Source organism: Crinia signifera, chromosome 9 (assembly GCF_055691185.1).
Source record: "Crinia signifera chromosome 9, ASM5569118v1, whole genome shotgun sequence".
Lineage (NCBI taxonomy): Eukaryota > Metazoa > Chordata > Amphibia > Anura > Myobatrachidae > Crinia > Crinia signifera.
This window is the reverse complement of record NC_139225.1, coordinates 75,926,213-75,950,733: the sequence shown is the minus strand read 5'-3', so window position 1 is coordinate 75,950,733 and position 24,521 is coordinate 75,926,213. Positions and strand designations below refer to the sequence as shown.

At 44.7% G+C, this 24,521-nt stretch overlaps 1 protein-coding gene across 2 annotated transcripts in view; it reads right to left on the bottom strand.

Annotated features, from left to right (window-relative positions):
- LOC146035671 (actin-binding protein WASF3-like) overlaps positions 1-24,521 on the bottom strand; it is a 96,676-nt gene that overhangs the window by 50,977 nt on the left and 21,178 nt on the right. For both annotated transcript variants that reach the window (XM_083159256.1, XM_083159257.1), the window contains exons 2-3: positions 1,702-1,875; positions 1,163-1,297 (exon numbers count right to left, since the gene is read on the bottom strand). In XM_083159256.1, the coding sequence (XP_083015382.1) occupies positions 1,163-1,297; positions 1,702-1,834 (268 nt within the window). In that variant the 5' untranslated portion in view covers positions 1,835-1,875. The remainder of the gene's footprint in view (positions 1-1,162; positions 1,298-1,701; positions 1,876-24,521) is intronic.

The window sequence follows — 24,521 nt, the reverse complement described above, 5'->3', positions numbered from 1 at the left end:
GTACTCTTGCCGGAGCATTGAATACTACCTTATACTGCGAAAACCCGGCGATCAGATTTTAGTGCATGGGGAAATGCATTTTCCCATTAGTGCATCTCCCCCAGTGTTTGTAAAATGAGAAATAATCTTAAGACTTGCAGTAAGAAGGCATGCCATCCTCAGGCTTTCTGGAGGGGGGTTCCAAATGTTTGATTTTAGAGTGATTGTCATCTCCCCCTGAAGAATGCAAAATTAGCACGTAACAAGATATAGTTTACTCCAAACAGAGTACTTCATGTAATACAGTACATGAGGCATATACAGGCCCAATGATCACAGTAAATCCCCATACACACTAGATGACTAGGGGCACTGTTGATATAATTAACTATAAATGGCGGTGTGGCTGGTCCAACGATTATGAGTGTACACACTTAATGATATCGGCAAACGATATTGCTCAGTGATGTCACGGGACTCGCTGAACATGTGGGTCGTTGGCTATATAGCCAAAGTCAAAAGTGGAGCGCGCATCATTAACAATATTGATTATTATACTATACACACTAGCCCTTCTTTGTGGAGCAAGAGTGTGGTGACTGCACAGGAGAAAGCACCATACAGGGGAAGTACTGTAGCTGGGCGCAACAACAGCTTTCATGGTAACTGGGAACACCGAGTTATCTAGTTCTGCAGACTTGTACAAGTACAAGATTTAATTCTGAAATGAGATACAAGGACATAGAGGAGCATTTTTAGGGCTGGCTCTTGCTGTCTAGAATTCCTCCCCCTATTTTAATTAGTGTCTGCTCAATTTTACACCAGCTTAGTTGTGTTAGATATCGGGAATAAACCTAGACATCGAATGGGATGCTTTTGTGTTTTGTTGAATAAGGATGTTCTCCTGATATCACCTTACTCTGAATATCAACACATAACAGAAACAAAACTGAGGCATATATTAGGAAACCAGGTGGAGACATTTCAAGTAAGAGATGTTTGTAATGTGGTACGAAGTTGGACGTTTGCTTTGATGTTGCAAACAAGAAGCTGATAATCGTCATATACACAGTAACAGTGAAATCACTGTAAAACTATGTTTTAGGTGTATATGATTCATACTGAAAGATGACACATGTACGTACACAATAACCTATGACAAGGATAAAGAATGACTGGTTACCTTCCTCCACAGTGGAGTCCAGCTGAGTGACTTTGATGACAAGTAAGTCCACTCTTTCCTGTAGGGAATTCATCCGCATGTAGAAACTATTTGCTTCATTAAACAACTCTCCAAAGATGTCCTCTGCATGTCGGCCTACATCATGGGCAGGACAAATAGCAATAAATACACTTACGCTGAATGAATGTATGTACAATTAATGCTACTATTGTCACCCCTTGTTGTGCAAGTCGCATACTTACGATACTACTCAGTATTAGTATTACTGGCTTATTAGCAATCAGTCATCCTAATATCAAGATGTATTATTTTAAAACCATTTAAGACCATGGGGTAAATGTACTAAGATTGGAAGTTCTATTGAAGATGGGATGTTGCCCTTAGCAACCAATCAGATTATCTTCTAGCAGGTGCTTAGTAAATAAGAAACACAATCTGATTGGTTGTTATGGGCAACACCCCATGTGCAAAACAACTCCCAGAATGCTCATGATCCTCACCTCTGTTCTGGCATTAGAATGGTTTATTGATTTACTTACTAAGGCTGCCCAGCTGTTTGATGATCGCTGCCAGGGTACTGTTGGTGACACACTCTAGCTCGCTGGTGACTGCATCTGGCACTATTCCTCGGCATAAATGCCGTGGTTCTATATTTCGCTTAACCAAAGGCATTTTTTCTGTTAGACTTGACTGTGAGAAACATCAAAGGGCCACTGCAAAGACAATAAAAAGATATGAGTTTTTTCACCATCTGTAATGGCAAATATATACAATAGGTAAGAACAATGCCAGTAGTTATTGCAATCCAGCAAAGAGATGGGTAATAAATGATTAGTACCATTATTAACCCTTTCAAACCCAACGTCTAGTCAGGCTCAACAGCCCTAGCGCTAGTAGCAGATCCAATGGTGAGCCACTTTAAAACAAGAATATTAACCTCAAAATGACATTAATGTCTAGTATACTCCGCATTAGGGTTGGCAAATTTAATTTAACTCAAATAATAATTGGTACCTCCTTGGATCTTATCGGAGACCGATATTATTACTGTGTATTTGTAGTTAGTGCAGCTTAGTAAAATTGTACATGGGTAATTAATGGGAGTTAGTAAAATTGCACATGCGTGATTAGTGGGGGGGCAGTAAACCTGTGCATGAGCAGTTAGTGAAGGATAGTAAAATTGTGCGTGCACAGTTGGGGTTGATTCTGGATCACACGTAGTGATACGAATTTGTCCCCTGCCCCGATAGTCAGGGTTTGCACATACACAATTCTGTGCATGTGCAAATCCTGACTGTGAACGGCTGCGGCGCGTAAATCTCCTTCCGATCAATTTGCAGAACGGAGGGACTGACAAGGGACATTGGCGGCGCTGGGTCAAGGGAATGGCCAGCATTTTATGGGCGTTCCCATGAAAACGATGGGCGTTCCCATGGATATGCGGGTGGGCCGATGCACATAATGTCAGCCACCTGCCCAGTCTTTGTCCCGCCAGCCGCAAATATAAGTCAGTTGAGACTGGATGCGAGCGAATAAATGATGCTTTATGTACCAAACTTCCTGGATATGGACAGAGGGAGCTGTGAAAACAGAGATTAGAGGTAGGAGCAGATAGGGACTGAGCCGTCATTTTGAAGCACTTTTAACTAGTATAATCTAATCTATTAATAGACGTTATGTAAACGTGACAAATATATGTCACAAGTAAATGTGACTGGCCAGTCACTGTGCCCTACAAGAAGAGCACTGTGATGCTCGAAACGCGTTGGAGTGACTGACACCATCTACACCTGTGGACTGACTTTGTGCTAAGCTTTTTTGGAGCCAGGCAGGGTGCACTTCCGGACTGCATCCCTGCCCTCATTCCATCTCCCACTGGCTCCAAAAACCCTTAGGGGTGAGAATCCACAAGTTGCTTTTATATTACATGTTTGTTTTATTCATTAAAATCTCCTTATTTTATCTTATGGCGCCTGATATATTTGTCACATTTACATAACGTCTATTCTGCATCCCATGGTCTGAGGGAGACCAAAGTGTCAAACCTAAGGCAGCCATAAGAAGGTAGCGCAGGACACTATCTATCCAAACCAGTTACAAATACTAATCTATTAATAACTATTAAGGTCCATTCACACTGGGCGATTTTGCCGAGCATGTATGGATGATGATGGGGAAAATTGCTGGGCTGAAAATCGCTCAGTGTATACACAGAATGATTTTCGCCCTTCAGAGCAATTTTCCCGGGGGGTGGATGACTTTCCATAGCAGGATGCTATGAAAAAGCCACCCACCCTGTTGCTTATCTACTGGTAATACCAATATCTGCGGGCGTAAACAATCGCTGCCAAGCTGAAAGCAGCTCAAACAAAAAAACTGAGCTGCTTTCGGCTCAAAATCGCCCAACGTGTATAGGCCTTTACAATTATGAATTTAAAACTTACAGAAGCTTATAAGTACTTCAGATAGATCATGAAGATTTGAAGTACTATTTTATTTTTATACACACAGGACTGTAGGTAGCAACAGGATGTGTGAATTACCGTTTTTGGACACTACAAAGCATCTGGAGACTAATTTGTCTAGTAGCAGAGATTAATATCTTAAACTCAGCTGTACACCAAGTGTAAATACACTGTCATATATCTCGAGCACTGCTAATGGGCTGGAATGTTTGCAAACAGATTTTGGAACACAACGGGGATGGGGGGGAGGGATTGGGCAGCCTGCTGATTGGCTGAGAGAACTCTCAGGGACCTACCGACGGGCTCAAGATAAGTAAGTATCAGTATGTGTGGGCTTTGGATGTATTAAAGTTTTATTTTTAATGGATGTCAGTGTGTTAATTTAACTATTTCTTTTACGGTGGAACTACAAGTGCCAGCGCGCCCTTTAATGCCCCGCATGCAGGGGCGGATCCAGGATAAAATGACAGGGGGGGCACCATGATAAAATAGGGTTTGGGTGGGGGAGGGGCGGTGTTAGTGGTGCCAGTGTACATGCTAAGAGAGCGGCAGAGAGAGGGTGGGAATGGGATTAAAAATAGGCCCTGGCATTTAAAGTATGCAGACCCACCATGGCGACAAAAGTGAAGGATGTAGTTGTGCGCGCTCCGGAAAAGGGGGTGTGGCCACTCAACAGGGGGCGTGTCCTTGAGTGTAGTGTACCACACCATATACAACCTTTACAATTATGCAACAAAATACTAGACCCCATTATACTTGCCCCTTACACATGATTAGGGAAGCCAATCCCAGGGCATTTTTTAATCCCGGGATTCGGGATTGAACAATGCTCAATCCCGGGATTCCCGGGATTGGCTTTCCTAATAAAAAAACACCCTGCCTGCCCCACATTTACCTTCATTTGAGGGTGCAGCAGGGTTGCCAGGAGCTGGGTTGCTGGGTGGGGGGATGGGTCGTCCATGCTCCTTGCTTGGTGCGGGCTGGCGTGCTGGCTCGCTGGCTAGGTGGGCGGGTGGATTTGCTGGCTGGGCGGGTGGGCTTGCTGGGCGTGGGGAGGGGCGTGTGGGCTTGCTGGGCGGGCGGGTTCCTTGCTCGCTGGGCGGGAGGCGCGGCATCACACTGCCGGACGCGACCTCTGCCTGCGCAGCGTGACCTCTGATCTCGTCACGCTGCGCAGTGCTGCCGGGAGAAGTCGGGCAACGTCTGAGCGATGCATGCGCAGTCTAATCCCGAAATCCCGGGATTGGAAACTCCAATCCCGGGATTGAAATCCCGGCGTTTTGGGGGCCAAATCCCAGGATCCCGCCGATCCCGATCCCGGGATTGGCCACCCTACACATGATGCCAAATGGAATGAGCCAAAATTCACATAATGCCAAATGGATTGAGCCAAAATTAAAATAATGCCACATGGATTGTGTCAAAATTCACATAATGCCACACGGATTGAGCCAAAATTCACATAATAACAGTCGGATTGAGCCAAAATTCACATAATGCCAAATGGATTGAGCCAAAATTCACATTTAAAAAATTGGTTTATCCGCAATATCTCTGGAACCGATTGACCGATATGGACCAGCCCACCTATATCATATTGAAGGCCCAGCGATTTGGAATTGAATGAGATCAACTACAAGCTTCTGTGATGCCAGGGGAGAAATTGGCACCCGTCGGAATTGGGTGGGAGTCGGAATTAACGGGTCCCATATTATCCTATGGGGAAAAACGTTACAGCTTTGCCAGGCGATATCTTTGGTTCCCAGGGGGCTAGAGACACGGGCTGGGCTCGTTGGAAAGCCCTGTCCTCAGCTACAAAAAAAATGAATCCACCAATGGCCCAGGGGCATCGAGGACAGTCCCAGGCTTCAGCATGGGCAGGTAAGTTGTGGAGGGGGGGACCCCTTCTTTGGGGGTAGGGGGTCCCCACTTCCCCAGGACCCCTGCCCATGCTGACCGGTCAGGGGGATGAATGCTTTGGCCGGGGGGGACTTGTATAAAAAGTCTCCCCCCGGCTTTGGCATTACCCTGCTAGCTGGTTGGGACCGGTGCTGGTTCTTGAAATATGGGGGACCCCTACTCATTTTGTCCCCCGTGTTTTGGGAACCAGGACAGGCCCTTGAGCCTGGTGCTGGTTTTGTAAAATACAGGGGACCTCTATTTGTGCTGCCCCGTGATTTTATGAAACCACGACTGGCTCTGAGACCTGGACTGGTTATGTTCTGGAGGGGGGACCCCACGCTGTTTTTTGTTTTTTTCACTTTTCTTTTACCAAAATCGCACATTTCTGAAAATGTGCAGATTTTCATGACTGAAAATCACACATTTTCATGACTAATAAAATCGCACTATATCGCACTTTATCACCGCTATTTAGCCGCGAAATTCGCATCTCATTAAATATGCGAAATTCGGCCAAATAATGCGATATTAAAAAGTGTGATTTGGTGCGATTTTTAAACATGCCTAAAAATCACACCCTATTAAATTTCGCCCGTTACATCTGCCCCACCTACAGTGCACATGGTTTTGCCCATTTTCAAACAAATTTGTGGGTACTTGTGACTTATCTGGGCGCCCGATGTTGAAATTGTATGCCAGTACCCTAAGCATGCGATTTGATGCGATTTGACGCGATTTCCCTTGAAATTCCCTTGAAGAGAAAATCGCGTTGCATTGTATGCTAATGTATTGCATGTGATGCGATTTGATGCGATTTTAATATGTACAGGCACCCAGATGCCTGTTTCATATGAGAAATGGCCCCCCAGACCCCATTTTTAATTGTATACCCACCCTGATGGCTAAATGACCCCCATTGATAAAGCCAGGGCTATTTTTGTGCAGGCTCCAGCAGGAACTGAGGCCCTTATTGTAGTTCACTCTTTCTGACAAAATATTTCTTAGATGGACAAAACCATGTGCACTGCAGGTGAGGCAGGTGTTACTTGTGCAGAGATAATTAGATTTGGGTGGGGTTTTACACCTGCCTTACCTGCAGTGCACATGGTTTTGTCTATCTAAGAAATATTTTGTCAGAAAGAGTGAACTAGAATAAGGGCCACAGTTCCTGCTGGAGCCTGCACAAAAATAGCCCTGGATAAAGCCACCCCACTATCAACGCCAACCCGAAGCGTGGCGAGCGCAGCGAGCCCGCGAGGGGCGGCGGTACGCGTCCTCCGACCTTTTTTACACCCCCACTATCCATGTCGGCGTGGAGTTGATTTTATATAGTGTGGCGAGCGCAGCGAGCCACCGAGCCCGAAGCGTGGCGAGCGCAGCGAGCCCCGCGAGGGGACGTGGATACCTTCACAGCTATACGCGTCCCCTCGTGGGCTTCACAGATATCCGCGTCCCCTCGCGGGGCTCACTGCGCTCGCCACGCTTCGGGCTCGGTGGCTCGCTGCGCTCGCCACACTATATAAAATCAACTCCACGCCGACGTGGAAAGTGGGGGTATGAAAAGGTCGGAGGACACGTACCGCCGCTCCTCGCGGGCTCGCTGCGCTCGCCACGCTTCGGGTTGGCGTTGATAGTGGGGTGGCATTAACAATGGGGGGCATTTAGCCATCAGGGTGGGTATACAATTAAAAATGGGGTCTGGGGGGCCATTTCACATATGAAACAGGCATCTGGGTGCCTTCACATATTAAAATCGCGGCAAATCGCATCGCATGCAATCTGATTGTGTGCGATGCGATTTGACGCGATTTTTAGGTGCGATGAAGAAAATCGGGCGCCCAGATAAGTCACAAGTACCAATTTGTGTCTGATTCATGACTGTGGGTGTCCACAAGATGGCACTATGACAACAGAAATTCATTGCTGGAGTTTCAGTATTTCAAATAAAATCTGGAAGACAATTTATCTAAGAGCCTGTACAGAAATTCAGCTGTGTTATACAAGCCTAAATACAGGTCTATTAAAACACAGTGGACCATGCAAATATTTAATTTATTATTGCCAAGTTAATATTTCTCTTTTAGAATTTAGAATACTTACAATATCAGGATACTGCCATTATCTGATTTCCACAGATTTAAAGCAAATATTTTGGTTCGGCCAATGTGTTTGTGCATGTGTGAGAAAGAGATGTAGTTTCACTCTCTGCCAGCAGATGGTAGTATTTCAGATACACTTGACATATATATAGACAATCAGTACCATGTTACTACATGTTATAAGGAAACACTCTGAAACCTGCACAAACACATTCATAGCTTGTATTTTGTTATAGCAGTAACTAATCTACTGTATGTCAAACTCTACCGTAGGTTCGGACCCCTCAATACAATAATATGAGTACAAATTTGTGACCTGTATATTTTCCTGTGTAGATTGCTCCTTATTGATCAAAAATGGACATGCAGATGGAGCGCCTCCCATCTAGCCTGCAGGACCGCCAAATGACCTGAGCTGGCTGGCGGACAGGCGCTCCATCTGATGGGGATGTGCAAGCTTCTCACAGAGGAGGAGAGCGGATTCCCTGCCTGTCCCCACTTCAGGGAGACGGGCAGAGTTAGTGGGGGCTGTTGGCGGCGACGGGGGGGAACAGCAGGGAGCCGGCGCAGGGCGGCGGAAGGCTCAGACGGAACAGGTGCGCGAGTGTCTCGTGCACGCTCTCCCTTCAGTCGGCTGGTGGTGGGTAGCGGTGGCTGGCGAATGGCGATAGAATCGCTAGGAGCAGCTCCAATGTGAGTTGCCCTGAATGGCACATGTTTATTGCATGAAACCTTAGAACTTCCTAAATATTGCTGCTGGTAATTACATGGTGAATCCTTCCACTAAAATAGAAATAACAATGATCAATTCTAAATATGAAATTCAAAAGACGCTAGAGTTGGGATCCTGGGTAGCACTTTGCACCATCCAGTTGCATCTCTGCAGGAAATCAAATTTCTAGGCACAGTTTGAACAATGTGACAAAAAGTTTTAAACACAAGAAGCTGACACAAGTATCGAAGACATTCCCAAACTCCGGGGCCTGATAGCTTACTAGGTCCTGCGAGACCACACTGATATTCAAACCTTTTTCAGTAATCCTGTACTTTAAAGGGCTGGGGAAGGAGTCTAAAACCAGTACTATAGTTGATGATGCCAAGAACAATATAGCATGGGTTTCCTACTCATTAATTGGCTACCAACAAATTAACCATAGTTGCCTAACCTCCTGCATTCTGCAGGAGACTCCCTGAAATAACAGAAATCTCCCACTCTCCCTCTTTAGTCTATCAATCTCCCTCATTTCACCTGACCCATATTATACTGCTAAATTTGTGGGGAAAAAGGAATGAGAGATTAATACATTTACATTGAATCATCTGCACATTTCCCAGCACTTTACCAAGTATAGTAGCTCTTACTAACTGCTCTGGGGCTCATCTACATTTGGATATAAGTCATATTACAAGATTCCTCTCTGATGTAGCAGCACACACCAACGATTCTAGGTGCCACATTCACAATCTCTTTTCACAATCTGGAACTAGACACGCCCTTTGGGTGGTGCAAGACACACCCTCAATGGGGCGCTGTGCAAAATTCTTTTACCAACTATAATCTCCCTGAAACTAGTTTTCAAAAGTAGGCAAGTATGAAATTAACTGTAGAATGTCTGTGTGTGTGTGTGTGTGTGTGTGTGTGTACATGTGGTAGGGAATATAGATTGTAAGCTCCACTGGGGCAGGAACTGATGTGAATGTCATTATCATCATCAATGCATCTGTGTGTACTAGCCCCAGCCTATACAATTTCATATAGGTTTGCCATCATGTAGTTTAAACTGATGATAATTAACCCCTTCCCGACATTTGACGTACATGTACGTCATGGCTGGGATGTACTTCCCGACACATGACGTACATGTACGTCATGACTTCAAAGTGCCACCGCGTCTACAGACGCGGTGACAGAGGGACGATGTCTGCTGTCCCTGACAGCAGACATCCTCCCTCATTGCCCAGGGGGGGCAGCGATGCCCCCCGTCATGGGCGATCGCTGCGATTGGCTGTTCAAACGTGAACAGCCAAAAGCAGCGTTAAACTGTATGATGTGTAAAATTTAGACTCTGCTGCCCCCTAGTGTCCAAAAAAATTAAAGGAGCTTGCAATAATGATTTAAAAATAAAGTTTAGATATGGTCTATGTTAGTTATTAACTATTTTGAGTGGTATGATTATTTGTCTCACAAGCAGAAAATGGAACATTTTGCAAATAGCAAAATGTTCCATTTTTTTACGACAATTTGGTATTTTTCACAAAAAAAAAAAAACTGTATCGACCAAAATTTACCACTAATTTAAAGTACAATGTGTCACGGGAAAACAATCTCAAAATCACTGGGATAAGTAAAAGCAAAAAAAAGTTTTCCCCACTTAAGTGATACATGTCAGATTTGAAAAAAAGGCCTCTGTCAGGAAGGCAAAAACATGCTGCGTCGGGAAGGGGTTAAAAAGTTTTGAAATGGAACAAAAAACAAACACAAAACCAAAAAAGACAGCACCAAATACACAATGAGAATAGAAAAAGAAATGTAGCAGTATTAATAAAAAAAACTAAACTAGTTCATTAAAAGAAATAATCTGAGTTTGTCCATCTGGTTGTAGTATGTGGACTGTTAATAACAGCTGGGAGGCTACTGTTATCCTGATCCAGCGTCTGATGCAGTCTACAGTCTGTGGGCTTAACAACACGGATCAGCAATGGTGTGAATATCTATGACTCCCATCCTATCAGCGTGATGTTATTACTGCGATTGCAACAGATGGACACAATGTCTGCTGCTACATAAACCCTGATTAATTACTATGAGCTCCGTGATCTACAAGACAGTGAGAAAAATAATGTTTATACAGTCTTTTCTCAATATGATTTGACATTCTGTCGATCCGGGAGTCTTCCCCATGTAGCAAAGGGATAGTATTAATTTAATTTCATACAAGCAGGACACTGATTATAACAATTTATGGGGCAGATGTACTAATCTTTAGAGAGTAATAAAGTAACAGCTAATAAGCCCCTAACTGCCATATCACAGTGTTTGAAAAAATTACATGAGCTGACTGTTAGTTTAACTCTCTTAACTTTATCACTCTCCAAGGCGAAGTACATCTGACCCTGAGTACCCAATATCATCTCAAAATGTTATATATTTGCCTGGTGCTATGTCTCTAGGGACCTGAGTATGATACTTGGAATCCCTAGATGTTAAGGGGATTATTTTATATTGAATAATAAGTCTGGTAGTGCATTGAAAACAAAAGGTAGCACAATACAAATCACTGCCCTGAGAGATAGTTTATATTAAATAACATTCGCTGTAAATACCCCCCACCCCTCCCCACCCCCTACATCTCAGTTACCTGAGGTTGTGGCCTCAGTCTGAAAGAATAGCCCCCCCTGCCCCCCCCCCCCCCAACAATAAAACATTGCCCCTCATTAACCCAAACACACACATAGCTTCTACATAGATAAATAAAACTCATTGGCCCTCACAGGAAATAAGTAACACACATTGATTCATTGCCCCATAGCCAGAAAAAAAACAGAAACAAACATTGATTCCCCTTAACCCCCTGTAGAAGTTACTTCACCACCTGGGCTGTCACAGATACTGTAGCTGTGGAGCTAATTGCAGATCAGTCTCTAGTCACTCTAAAAAGTCCAGACCAGAACCCTCAGCTCATCATCACCTTCCTCAGCTCCTCGTCACCTTCCTCAGCTCTGCGTCACCTTCCTCAGCTCTGCGTCACCTTCCTCAGCTCCACATCACATTTCTTAGCTCCTCATCACCTTCCTCAGCTCCTAATCACCTTCCTCAGCCCCGCATCACCTTCCTCAGCTCCACATAACCTTCCTCAGCTCCTCATCACCTTCCTCAGCTCCTCATCACCTTCCTCAGATCCTCATCACCTTCCTCAGCCCCGCATCACCTTCTTCAGCTCCGCATCACCTTCCTCAGCTCCCCATCACCTTCCTTAGCTCCTCATTAACTTTCTCAGCCCCTCATCACCTTCCTCAATCCTCCTCACCTTCCCCAGCTCCTCCTCACCTTCCTCAGCTATCCTCACCTTCCTCAGCTTCACATCACCTTCCTCAGCTCCTCATCCCCTTCCTCAGCTCCCCATCACCTTCCTCAGCTCCTCATCACCTTCCTCAGCCCCTCATCACCTTCCTCAATCCTCCTCACCTTCCTCAGCTCCGCCTCACCTTCCTCAGCTCCTCCTCACCTTCCCCAGCTCCACATCACCTTCCTCAGCTCCTCATCCCCTTCCTCAGCTCCACATCACCTTCCTCAGCTCCTCATCACCTTCCTCAGCCCCGCATCACCTTCCTCAGCTCCTCTTCACCTTCCTCAGCCCCTCATCACCTTCCTCAATACTTCATTAACATCCTTAATCCCTCATTACCTTCTTCTGCCCTCAGCCCCTGATCACCCTCCACATCCCTCAACCCCTGATCACCCCTACATCTCTGTGACCTGAGGTTGTGGCCCCAGGCTGAAAGAATAGGCCACCCCCCCCCCCCCCCCAACAATAAAACATTGCCCCTCATTAACCCAAACACACACATAGCTCCTACATAGATAAATAAAACTCATTGGCCCTCACAGGAATAAGTAACACATATTGATTCATTGCCCCACAGGCAGAAAAAAACCCAGCAACAAACATTGATTCCCCCTAACCGCCTGTAGAAGTTACTTCACCACCTGGGCTGTCACAGTTACTGTAGCTGTGGAGCTAATTGCAGATCAGTCTCTAGTCACTCTAAAAAGTCCAGACCAGAAACCTCAGCTCATCATCACCTTCCTCAGCTCCTCGTCACCTTCCTCAGCTCTGCGTCACCTTCATCAGCTCATCCTCACCTTCGTCAACTCCTTCCTCAGCTCCTCATCACCTTCCTCACCTCACCTTCCTGAACTCCGCGTCACCTTCCTCAGCTCTGTGTCACCTTTCTCAGCTCCTCGTCACCTTGCTCAGCTCCTCCTTACCTTCCTCAGCTCCTCATCACCTTCCTCAGCTCCTCATCACCTTCCTCAGCTCCCCATCACCTTCCTCAGCCCTGCATCACCTTCCTCAGCTCCACATCACCTTCCTCAGCTCCCCATCACCTTCCTCGGCTCCTCATCACCTTTCTCAGCCCATCATCACCTTCTTCAATACTTCATTAATATCCTTAATCCCTCATTACCTTCTTATGCCCTCAGCCCCTGATCACCCTCCACATCCCTCAACCCCTGATCTACGTACATTTAGAAATGTTTTTCCAGAGATGCACACCCTAATGTAATGAGCAATGCACGCCTATGTCTATTAATGTTGGATTCAGTAACTCTGCCATAGCTTATTTTCAATAATTTAGAAGTAACACAAGAAAGGACTCGTGGCTGACCTTAAATGGTTTCAATTCTTCTTTGCTGGCCGCTTTTCTTGAAAGTTAGTGTCATTTAACAAAAGCTCAAGTCGTTTGCTGTCTAAATTCTAAACACTATCATCAGACATAAAACTTAGTTGGTAAGGATTCCTAAGTGTTTACAATACATGTATGTGTCTTAAAAATAAAAGTGAATGCTCCTAAGTGCCTTATACAGCCTCTATTCAGATGTCAGTGCTGGGATCAGCTACTGTAGCTTCCAGCCACTGGCTGCAGACAATAAGGGGGAAATATACTGCGCTCCAATATGGCAAAACATTTTGGCAGCGTAATTTAAAGGGGAGATTTTATTTAAGGCAAAACCAGACTCGATATGCCTTTATGCAATATGCAAATATAAATCCCACAGCAAAAATCATATAACATCTGCAATTGTGCCACATTGGAGCTTATTACATTTCCTGGTACTTGTTTCCTAGCACGGCGCCCGTCGTGGGTGATCGCATACCTTAACTTAAGGTATGCGTTGGACGCGACCAACGCGATTTTAGGGCTATTTTTAGCCTTTTCACCAACAATTAAAAAATCGCGTCCATCGCATGCCTTAAGTTAAGGTATGCGATGCGACCGATGCGACCAACGCGATTTAACACTGAATGCATTGTAATCAATGTTAAATTCCTATGTAAAATTGGGCCCATTGTATGCCATTATAATGGCATACAATGCGACCGATGCGATGGACCCGATTTTACATAGGGAACAATGTTAAATGGGCCAATGGACCCGATTTTTCATTGTATACCCACCCTACCTAGTGAGGGTATGAAAAGGTCGGAGGACGCGTACCGCCGCCCCTCGCGGGCTCGCTGCACTCGCCACGCTTCGGGTTGGCGTTCATCGTGGGGTGGCGTTAACAATGGGGGGGGGCCATTTGACCCATCAGGGTGGGGAAACAATGAAAATTGGGGTCTGGGGGCATTTAACATTGGGGCCAATGTAAAATCGGGTCTCAGGGACCATTTTACATTGGTTCCAATGTAAAAATCGCGTTTATCGCATCGCATGCGATTTGGTTGCATGCGATGCGATCGACGTGATTTTTTTGGGCCCCGATGGATACAATTTCCATCGCTGGCGCCGTGCTAGGAAATAAGTACCCATTTCCCCCTAGGGCAGTGGCCTATGTTTGCCCCAGTCGCCCCCGGAGGCATGATAAATGTTGCCCCCCCCCCCCCGGCTAACAGTGTGCCATCATGTTGTCAGCCATCCTGGTGAACGTGCTTATTGCCCTGAAACTGTCGACGACCCATGTCTGACCCCAATTTCATCTTCACTTATGCTTAAATTATGCTTTGAGTAGCCCTTTTGATATTTTCTGAGAGTTCCGCCTTGTGTCCTCATTTGACGGTGGGGACTATTCATCTATACATCCTTGTATCAGGAAGGCACCTCTAAAAACATACATATATACTATACATATACAGTGCCAGATTAAGCCTTCGGGGGGCCCGGGGCACTTTAGAAAGGGGGGCCCCCTTGCACTTGTCATTACTGGCCGCAAACTGCATGGGAGAATATTACACTGTCAAAACACAGAGTAAAGGCAGTATAATCTTTGTTTATAACCATTTCTTTAAGTGCAGCACCCGAGCAGTTGTCATATGTATCTGGGAGTGCCGGTAACCACACATCTATTTATATAGTATATATATATATATATATATATATATATATATATATACACACACATACATACCACATGAAAAGCCTATATTTGTCCCTCTGCACCGTACTCTGTAGGATACCTCACAGTCCCAGTGCTGCCTCTGATTAAAAACCCTCCCATGACTAGGCTGCTGCTGCTGTTCTCCATGGGCCTGAGAAGCATGTAATGAGCTCCACCAATCAGAGCTCAGCACAAACATCTCAGCCTCTGCCCTCTGGTGCAAAGTGTCATGGGACTTAGTCAACTCCCAGTAATGCATTGCACACTTGTGCAGTCAGTGTGCCTTGGATCCCAATGCTCAGCACCATTAATCATTGTCACATTGGTAGATAGGTGAGGCTGCAGCACTACCCCACTCCCATGCACAAAACCTTTAGCTAAAAAAAATATATATAATTTTTGAAAAATACATGCCAACCACAGGGGGCCCCTAGCTGAGGGGGGCCCAGGGGTACTGACCCCTTGTGTCTCCATTATAATCCGGCCCTGTATATAAACATAGACGGCATGCCGGCACTCAACTCTGTGACCAAATGTATGGGCCCCGTGCCCTCAGTATTGAACCGCAGCACTGGGGACTTGAATAAATGATGCAACAAACAGCCAGTGTATATGTTGATGTTTCAGCCCCTTTAATGGGCTTTTTTCAAAACAGCTTACATGTAAGCCGCCCGCCCCTGGAAGGCAGGTGTCCGCCTGCGTTAGCATGGGGATGCCCAGCAATTTCCTGGGCGCACCCACCATTTTTATCTCACATGCAAACACCCCCTGTCCTCCATCCCGTCCCCCTTGTGCAAACACCACAATGACTATGCAAGTTGCCGAAGGCATCGGCACAGCAGCCCTGCACATGCACATATGCGAATATGCGCAGTCTCAGTGTATAAACATCGGTTCCTGGTGCGAACCGATGGTATGTATTAACTGTATGAGGTTATAGACAAATTATTTCCCATTGCGAAGAGCTTGACGTATTCCTAGCTTTCATATTCATGTTATCTAAAGCTGTCCTATGAATACCATGTTGCTTAGCATAAACAATTCAAAATACAGTCATATGCTGTACATTAATATTCTGTTTTATCATTATATAGTAAAAAATATAGGTAAAGTATTATGTTAATAAGCCATAGGTTCATGGAAGGTGTGCCCAAATAAAAAGGCATTGTATCTAATTGCAGCTGGTTAATGTGTATGCCTATAGATGCTTCGCCTCAGTTTCTTCATTCCTGGAAAGTTGTTTTGCATGGTAAGGATGCATGATAGATTCTGTGCACAAACTCTGCCATGACCAAGCTTGTTGTGGATTATGGGGGTTATTCTAGTTCACTTGGAAAGACACAATCACTCTCTAATGGACAAAACCATGTGCACTGCAGGTGGGGCTGATGTAACACATGCAGATATAGTTAGACTTGTGTGTTTTATTGTTTCTGTGCAGGGTAAATACTGGCTGCTTTATTTTTACACTACAATATAGATATCAGTTTGAAGTACACCCCCCACCCAGATCTAATTCTCTCTGCACATGTTACATCTGCCCCACCTGCAGTGCACGAGGTTTTGTCCGTAAGAGAGTGATTATGCCTTTCCGAGTGAACTAGAATAACCCCCTATGTGATATACAGTTTACACGGTTCAGAGTAATTTCACAGTTAACTTATTTATCTTTTTTTATTTTACTTTACTCCAACCTATGTTGGTGTAAAACAATTTTTCCTTTGTCATGAGACCTCCTGTCTGCTTCCAGAAAACTGAAGATAAAAATGGTGGATTGCTGTAATGCTGTATATATACTGTACAGAGCAAAACACAACCCTGAGATCCAGCACAAGCTGTCTGGACAACACCTGCAACACATCTGCTCATACTGTTTATTGTACAGAGCAGTGCACACAACAAGAAAAGACCTATACACATTTGCCTACCCCCCTGACGCAGATATTAGTGGTGGTGGTACTGACCCGGTGGTGTGACGGCACAAGCAAGTCTATACACACTTGCTGATGCCGGCGAGGAAGGGAGTGACGGTGGGGGGAACGACGACCATGATAGAAACATAGAAACATAGAATTTGACGGCAGATAAGAACCACTTGGCCCATCTAGTCTGCCCCTTTTTTAAACATGTTACCTTAAACCATATTTGATCCTTATTTTTTTGTAAGGATATCAATATGCCTATCCCAAGCATGTTTAAATTGTACTACTGTATTTGCCTCTACCACCTTTGATGGGAGGCTATTCCACTTATCTACTACTCTTTCTGTGAAGTGATTCTTCCTCAAATTTCCCCTGAATCTTCCTCCCTCTAGTTTCAGTGCATGTCCTCGTGTTCTGCTGCTCCTCTTCCTGTGAAGAATGTCTCCCACCTGTACCTTGTTAAAACCCTTGATATATTTGAAAGTTTCTATCATGTCCCCCCTTTCCCTTCTCTGCTCTAAAGTATACATATTAAGATCTTTTAGTCTTTCCTGGTACGTTTTGTGATGTAGGCCATGCACCATTTTAGTTGCCCTTCTTTGTACAGTCTCTAATGTATTTATATCCTTCTGGAGATATGGCCTCCAGAACTGAACACAATACTCTAGATGAGGTCGTACCAATGACCTATACAGTGGCATTATTACTTCTTTCTTTCTACTGCTGATACCTCTCCCTATGCAACCAAGCATCTGACTTGCCTTCTTCATTGCTTTGTTACATTGCCTACCTGCCTTTAAGTCCCCTGAAATAGTGACACCTAGATCCCTCTCTTCCTCAGTAGTTTCCATTATAGTGCCATTTATACTATATTCAGTCTTTGGATTTTTGCAACCCAAGTGCATGATTTTGCATTTTTTGGCATTAAACTGTAGTTGCCATGCTCTTGACCATTCCTCTAATCTACCTAGATCATCAATCATTTGTTTTACCCCTCCTGGTGTGTCTACCCTGTTGCATACCTTTGTGTCATCTGCAAAAAGGCACATTTTACCCTCAATTCCATTTGCAATATCACCAATAAAGATATTAAAAAGCACTGGTCCAAGTACAGATCCCTGGGGTTCTCCACTTGTAACCTTTCCCTCCTTTGACTGTACTCCGTTTACTACAACTCTCTGTTTTCTGTCCTGCAACCACGCTCTTATCCGTTCAACTATCTTAGAATCCAATCCCAAGCTTTCAAGTTTATTTAACAGTCTGCGATGTGGGACAGTGTCAAAAGCCTTACTAAAGTCTAGATAAGCTACATCTACAGCCCCACCTTGATCTATTACTTTAGTCACCCAGTCAAAAAAGTCAATAAGATTTGTTTGACATGATCTTCCCCCAGTAAACCCATGCCTGTTTTGGATCCTGTAAATTGCTGGTTTTGAGATATTCTACAACTCTTTCTTTTAAGAGTGTTTCCATCACTTTCCCTACTACTGATGTAAGGCTCACTGGTCGATAGTTGCTTACCTCTTCTTTGCTTCCACTTTTGTGCAGTGGGACTACATTCGCTGTTTTCCAGTCCTCTGGGATTACTCCAGTAGCTAGTGACTGGTTTAATAATTCTGTTATTGGTTTTACCAGCTCCCCTTTGAGCTCTTTTAGTATCCTTGGATGTATCCCATCTGGCCCCATTGATTTATCCACTTTCAGTTTTGATGCAGCCGCAGCATGGCTGTTGGTAATAAGGACCTCCTTTGTCAGAATATGTAGGATGAGCTGTGATATCGTGCCAAATGGTAATGCAATAATTCGCATGAATGTCACATGCGGGGACAGAGCTTACAAGAAAGCTCTGTCCCTGCGATGCCACTCAATAACACAATGTATTATTAAGGTATTTTTTGTATAAAAATATGAGTAATGGCTCCGACATCTTCATTACCACCACTGCACCCCCATCCCCATCACTATGAGTTTATGTAGACCTGACCAGAACAGACTAAAGGCATATCAATGTAAAACATATTTGCCTGCTCTCCCTGAACTGCCAGGAAGCTACTGAATTTCACATGGCACTCCCAGCCATCCAGAAGAGCATGCAAGTAACTCGAAAATGCACTGAATTCCATCCATGCCACCCTAGTAAAGTAGGCAGTGGCCCACCTGCTGGCAAGTATGACATGAAATGTGCCTAACATAACCACATAAAACATGCAAATGTGTCTGTATGGTAAGACTTTATTGATGTGTTCCAAACCCTGCACAAGCAAATAGTTATGCAAATGTATCTGAAAGAAGGAGTACATGGTAATGAAAACTTGTTTTTTCTCTACCCTACTGGGAAGGGGAAACCTGCAGACATATTAATGTGGGCTTTACAAGATTTCAACCCTGTCGGAGTACCGGCTGCCGGGAGTACAATGTCGGTATACTGACCATCAGGATCACGACCTGCGGACAGTCATAGCGCACCCATTACTACATAACCAGGGTACATGTTAACTACACTTTCCTGATATTTACTGTAATATGCATGAGTTGTGTACTGTGTACTCTGTGAGACTCTGTTGTGCTCACAGGGAAGCTGCATCTCCTGTCTATGTCTAGTGCATCTGCTCCTGGCACTTGCTGTCATATCTGCTATCTATAATGCACACTTTGTCACAACACACATATGCAGCCAACAGGCAGTAAAATACGATTTATTTCGGTAGCATTTTACATTTGTATCGGTCACAGAATGAAATACTGTGGATTTAACCATTTTAACCAACACACACCCCTGCTTACTTTGGAAACACTCAATTATTAAGGTTTTATCATAACTATCTATAACGCTCATTAACAAATAAAATAAGCGCATAATTTGCGATGACTATAAGTGCAAGTAATGGAATAACGAGTAGTACATTCACATCAGCAGTCGTGCATTCACATCAGCATTACTAATTTGAAGAAACACGTGAACAAGTAAATAATATATTTTTTTTTATTTAATTAGATAGTTGATAATAATAGATAGATACATAGATAGATACATGGATACATAGAACCTCCTCACGTAGGCCCAGTACCTTGTCCACTGCTCCCTCCTCACATAGGCCCAGTGTCTTATCCACTGGTCCCTCCGCACATAGGCCCAGTGTCTTGTCCACTGGTCCCTCCTCACATAGGCCCAGTGTCTTATCCACTGGTCCCTCTGCACAGAGGCCCAGTGTCTTGTCCACGGGTCCCTCCTCACATAGGCCGTGTCTTTTCCACTTGTTCCTCCTCACATAGGCCCAGTGTCTTGTCCACTGGTTCCTCCTCACATAGGCCCAGTGCCTTGTCCACTGGTCTCTCCTCACATAGGCCCAGTGCCTTGTCCACTGGTCCCTCCTCACATATGGCCAGTGTCTTGTCGACTGGTCCCTCCTCACATAGGCCCAGTGTCTTGTTCACTGGTCCCTCCTCACATAGGCCCAGTGTCTTAAATACAAAGTTTGAGATAAATCAGTGCTGGAGACTCTGGGAGATTTGGATATGATTTAAAATTTGATGGCTTTAAATGCTCCACTTCAGATCATTCCATTTTCTCCGTACAGAAACCCCAAAGAGAAACTCACATTAAATTTCGGGCAGGTGTGTACATAAAGGTATCTTTCAGTTTTCAGACTGCATTCAGTTCAATGCAGAAAGGGTCATGGAACTTACATTAGAATTCTGTTCAGCGTACACTGAAAGGTATCATTGGTCACCTCGGGATAAATGTCACTTCCACTTTTTTCAAAGTATAAATGTGCTGCAGACACATACGGTAAAAATTGTAAAAAATCAATAATAAAAATATTGATGAATATGAATTTTCCAGCTAGCATTCAATATTGTGTAGAATTAGTTTTGTGTCCAAAACAACACCAGTAGGCATATATTTACCATATAATACAGTATGCATATCCTTGTTTAAAGATGAATTTGCAAAGTCCTGGAGATTTCCCAGTGGTGGATTCCCAAACGTCACGCAGTGGTGGGATAATGCAGTTCCTAAGGTATGGCAGTACCTGGCTTAGTGGCTGCAGAGTGTAACTCAATTTTGGGATCCAAGATGTTGATATAAAACTGGTCCGGATGGAGTCTGATATGGAATTCCAAGGATTTTAGCTGAAGGAGGTGTGAGATGGAGGGGGAAATTTACTAAAGGAAATTTGTAAAAAATAGGTGTATTTGTATCCAGAAATACACTTATTTTTGACATTTACTATCCCGAAAATACGGCAATTCGTATTCGTATTGATAGCACATCAATACGCAGGGCCGGCGCTACCCACTCAGCAGCTCCTGCAAAGCAGGGAGGCGCCATGCTGAAAAGGCGCTGTCTCCCTCCCTGCTCTGCTTAAGCTGCCTCAGCCCTCACTGTCACTGCCTCCTGCACGCCGCTCACAGCACCTGTCTCACAGCGGGCGGCAGTATAGAGAGCTGCTCCTTGCACCACGCACACACTGTCCTCCTCCTGCGACCTGCCCCCTCTTCCTCACGGACACTTGCGCTGAGGCATGAAGGACTGTCTGTGAATGCCTGGATGATATGTAATGTCCGGATCCGCCCCCTACCCATTGCTTTCCCCCTCAGTCACGAGAGGGGTGTAATAGCGTCCTCAGCATCCTGCCTACGCAGATAGAAGAGGAGGGACTGCACAAGAGTTAAACAGCAAAAGAACAGTGAGTCTTTTATTATACATGTTTATAACAATTTTTTTAATAATTGTAGTTTTTTTTTATATTAATTTAGACACTTTTTAAATAATGGGCTGGGTTATGTGCCTAAAGGTGGCCATACACGCTGCAATAGCAGGGTGCGATGCGATGTGCACTCCTGCGGGCATCGCACAGTACAAAAAGTATGTGCTGCACACACTTTTTGTACTGCTTTCGGATCGCATCGCACACACATTGCATGCATGCCGTGCGATGCGATCTAGCACATAACGTATGCGATCCTCGCAGCGTGTTTGGGCACCTTTAGGCCTGCAACATTTTGCGGACACAGTACTGAGATGGTGTATGCATACATGTACATGCACCCGAGATCCTTCATAGGATCGCATGTTGCATAAGCTCCCACAATCGGGCTGCAGCTTGTTGCAATGGCAATGTGAAAGGGCGCAAAATGTATGGTTTGCAGGAGTGCGCCGGACAGGGGCGTAACTACCATAGGTGCAAGGAGTGCAGCTGCTATGGGGCCCAGAGCAGAAGGGGGCCCATCTTTACTGTCTAAGTAATATGTTTTACATACCTTTATTACCATCAGTTGCTAAATAGGGGGCCTTTAAAAACTTTTGCTATGGGGCCTAGGAATATCTAGTTACGCCCCTGGCGCCGGACACCCTAGCACCGGCCCTGTCAATACGAATACAAAATGCCGTATTTTCGGGATAGTAAATGTCAAAAATAAGTGTATTTCTGGATACAAATACACCTATTTTTTTATAAATTTCCTTTAGTAAATTTCCCCCGGAATGTTCTCCAATATTAAGCTGGAACAGGAATGCTGTGGCTCAACGCGTTTTGGCGTGTTCACACGCCTTCATCGGGAGCTTGACTCCAGCACATTCTCTCTTGGTTCATGGCACCCATGTCTCATACTTTATTTTTTGGAACCTAAGGTTCCCAGTGGGGTCACATTTTCTACATAGGTGTCAGACCATCGTAATGGGAACTGATCTGCAGCGCAAATTAAGCTGCTGCAGGAAATAGGTTTAGGCTATAAGCATACTGCGCAATTCATTATTTTATGTAGAAACCAATGTTTATACATCATTTTCTTTGCACATAGGCCCTTAAATCTGCATTATACACCTCAAAAACTCCAGAACATTATATTTACCTGCCATCCTCAGGTTTCTCCACATTGCTTCTAACCAGCTACCAGTAGGACTCCATCACCTTCAGAAGAGGAGGAGTAAGGTCAGTGGTAACGAAGCAGAAATGTCAGAAGAGGTGTGGCAGGGGAAAGTGCAGGCACATACAGGTATGCACATATACAGAGGGACTTTGGGGAGGCGGACATGTTGAAACACACTGGGTCCTGGGCATTGGGCACATGGTGACACAAACACAGTGGGTCTTGGGGGAGGGGGGGCAATAACATGTTGCCACACACTGGGGGTTGGGGACATGATGACAAACACACACACAGGGTCTTGAGTGGGTGAGACAAACACTGGCTGGGGGGCATGGTGACAAACACAAACACCCATGGTGACACACACACACACACACACTGGGTCCTGGAGTGTGTGCGTGGGGGGAAGGGGATGTGATGACACACTAGGGCCTGTGGGGATGGGGGGGGGACACATAGGAGTAAGCACAGAACTGGAGCTGTACTACCTATGAACATAGCACAGGCCAGGTACCTGAGTGCAGGAGCTTCCCTGTCAGTGTGATCGGAAGCTGAGTAAAGGTGGCCATACATCAGAATGATCAGCTTGCGATCTGGATCGTGTCACTATTCCCAGACACACAATAGATTTTATGTTATTTTCATAATACCGGTGGTTAGCAGCATCTTCAGATCTTACGTGCATCACATATGATCACAGGATCGGCCTCACTCAGATCATACGCACAGGTGAATGTTGACACACACCACATTTGGGGTGGGGGGCTCCAAACTCCAACTTGCCTCTGGGTGACTTAAGCCCCTGACACAAAGTGGTACAGTATGCAAAAGAGACCAGGGGTTAACTCTGTAGGACACATCCAATTAGCTAATGAAAAGTTGAACATGTGCCAATTTGTGTATTGTATTTCTGTGGATTTGCAAAGAGAAGGATCGCACACAAATGCGGCTATATAGAATAGTACGCAATCTGGGACGATCAATTCCTACAACCAAAGAGGTGGAAATGGAGTTGCAAAAGGTTCAGTTATGGCACATTCACAGAAAATTCAGACCTGCCAATATTTGTCAATGCACCTGTGAGGAGGTGTATCTTTGTGCATTGAAGACCAGATGATGACTTGTAAGAAAATAGCAGTATCGCTGCCTATACATATGTAGGCTTACAATACTTTCACATTCTAGCTGCTTAAAGCCAGGTGACATGGCTGGCTTGAAGTCAGACAGCCACAGTATCTGTGTAATTCATGAGTATCCCAGTTTAAAGTTATAGTATGACAACCCTACCCATAAAAAGGCATTGGGTGAAATGTAATGAGATATTTGGTAAGAAATCTCCAGTTTTTTTAAAGCGGCAATCATTTACACTTCAATCAAACTGGTTTTGCAGTGTAAGTGATTGCCGCTTTAAAAAAAACTGGAATTTTCTTACCAAATCTCTCACTTTCTGAATGTCTCATCCTATTAAGGGGGAAATTTACCAATATGAAAAACCTAGTTTTTCGTATTGGTATTTTCCCTACGGTTGCATACGACTGTTTAAGTCGTATGCAAACTCGTGTTCCGGAGGGTCAGTTACAAAGCAGTCAGATACGACTGCTTTGTAACCCTCCGATGGTGTAACCATCCGTATTAGCGGCCGTATATACGGCTGCTAATACGAATTATTTCTAGCAGTCTGCACGGATCAGTCAGATCCGTGCAGGCTGCAAGGTGTAAAAAAAAATAGAAAAATAAATAAATAATAAAAAAAAAACGGCGTGGGGTCCCCCCCACAGCTGTAACCAGCACCAGGCTGAAGGAGCCGGGGCCGGTATTTAAAAATCAGGGAACCCGACAAATAGGGGTTCCCTGATTTTTAACAACCAGCCCCAGGCTCCTGCTCTGGGGCTGGTTCCCAAAATACGGGGGACAAAATGACTAGGGGTCCCCCGTATTTTAAGAACCAGCCCCAGGCAAAACCAGCCAGCAGGGTAATGCCACAGCCGGGGGGAG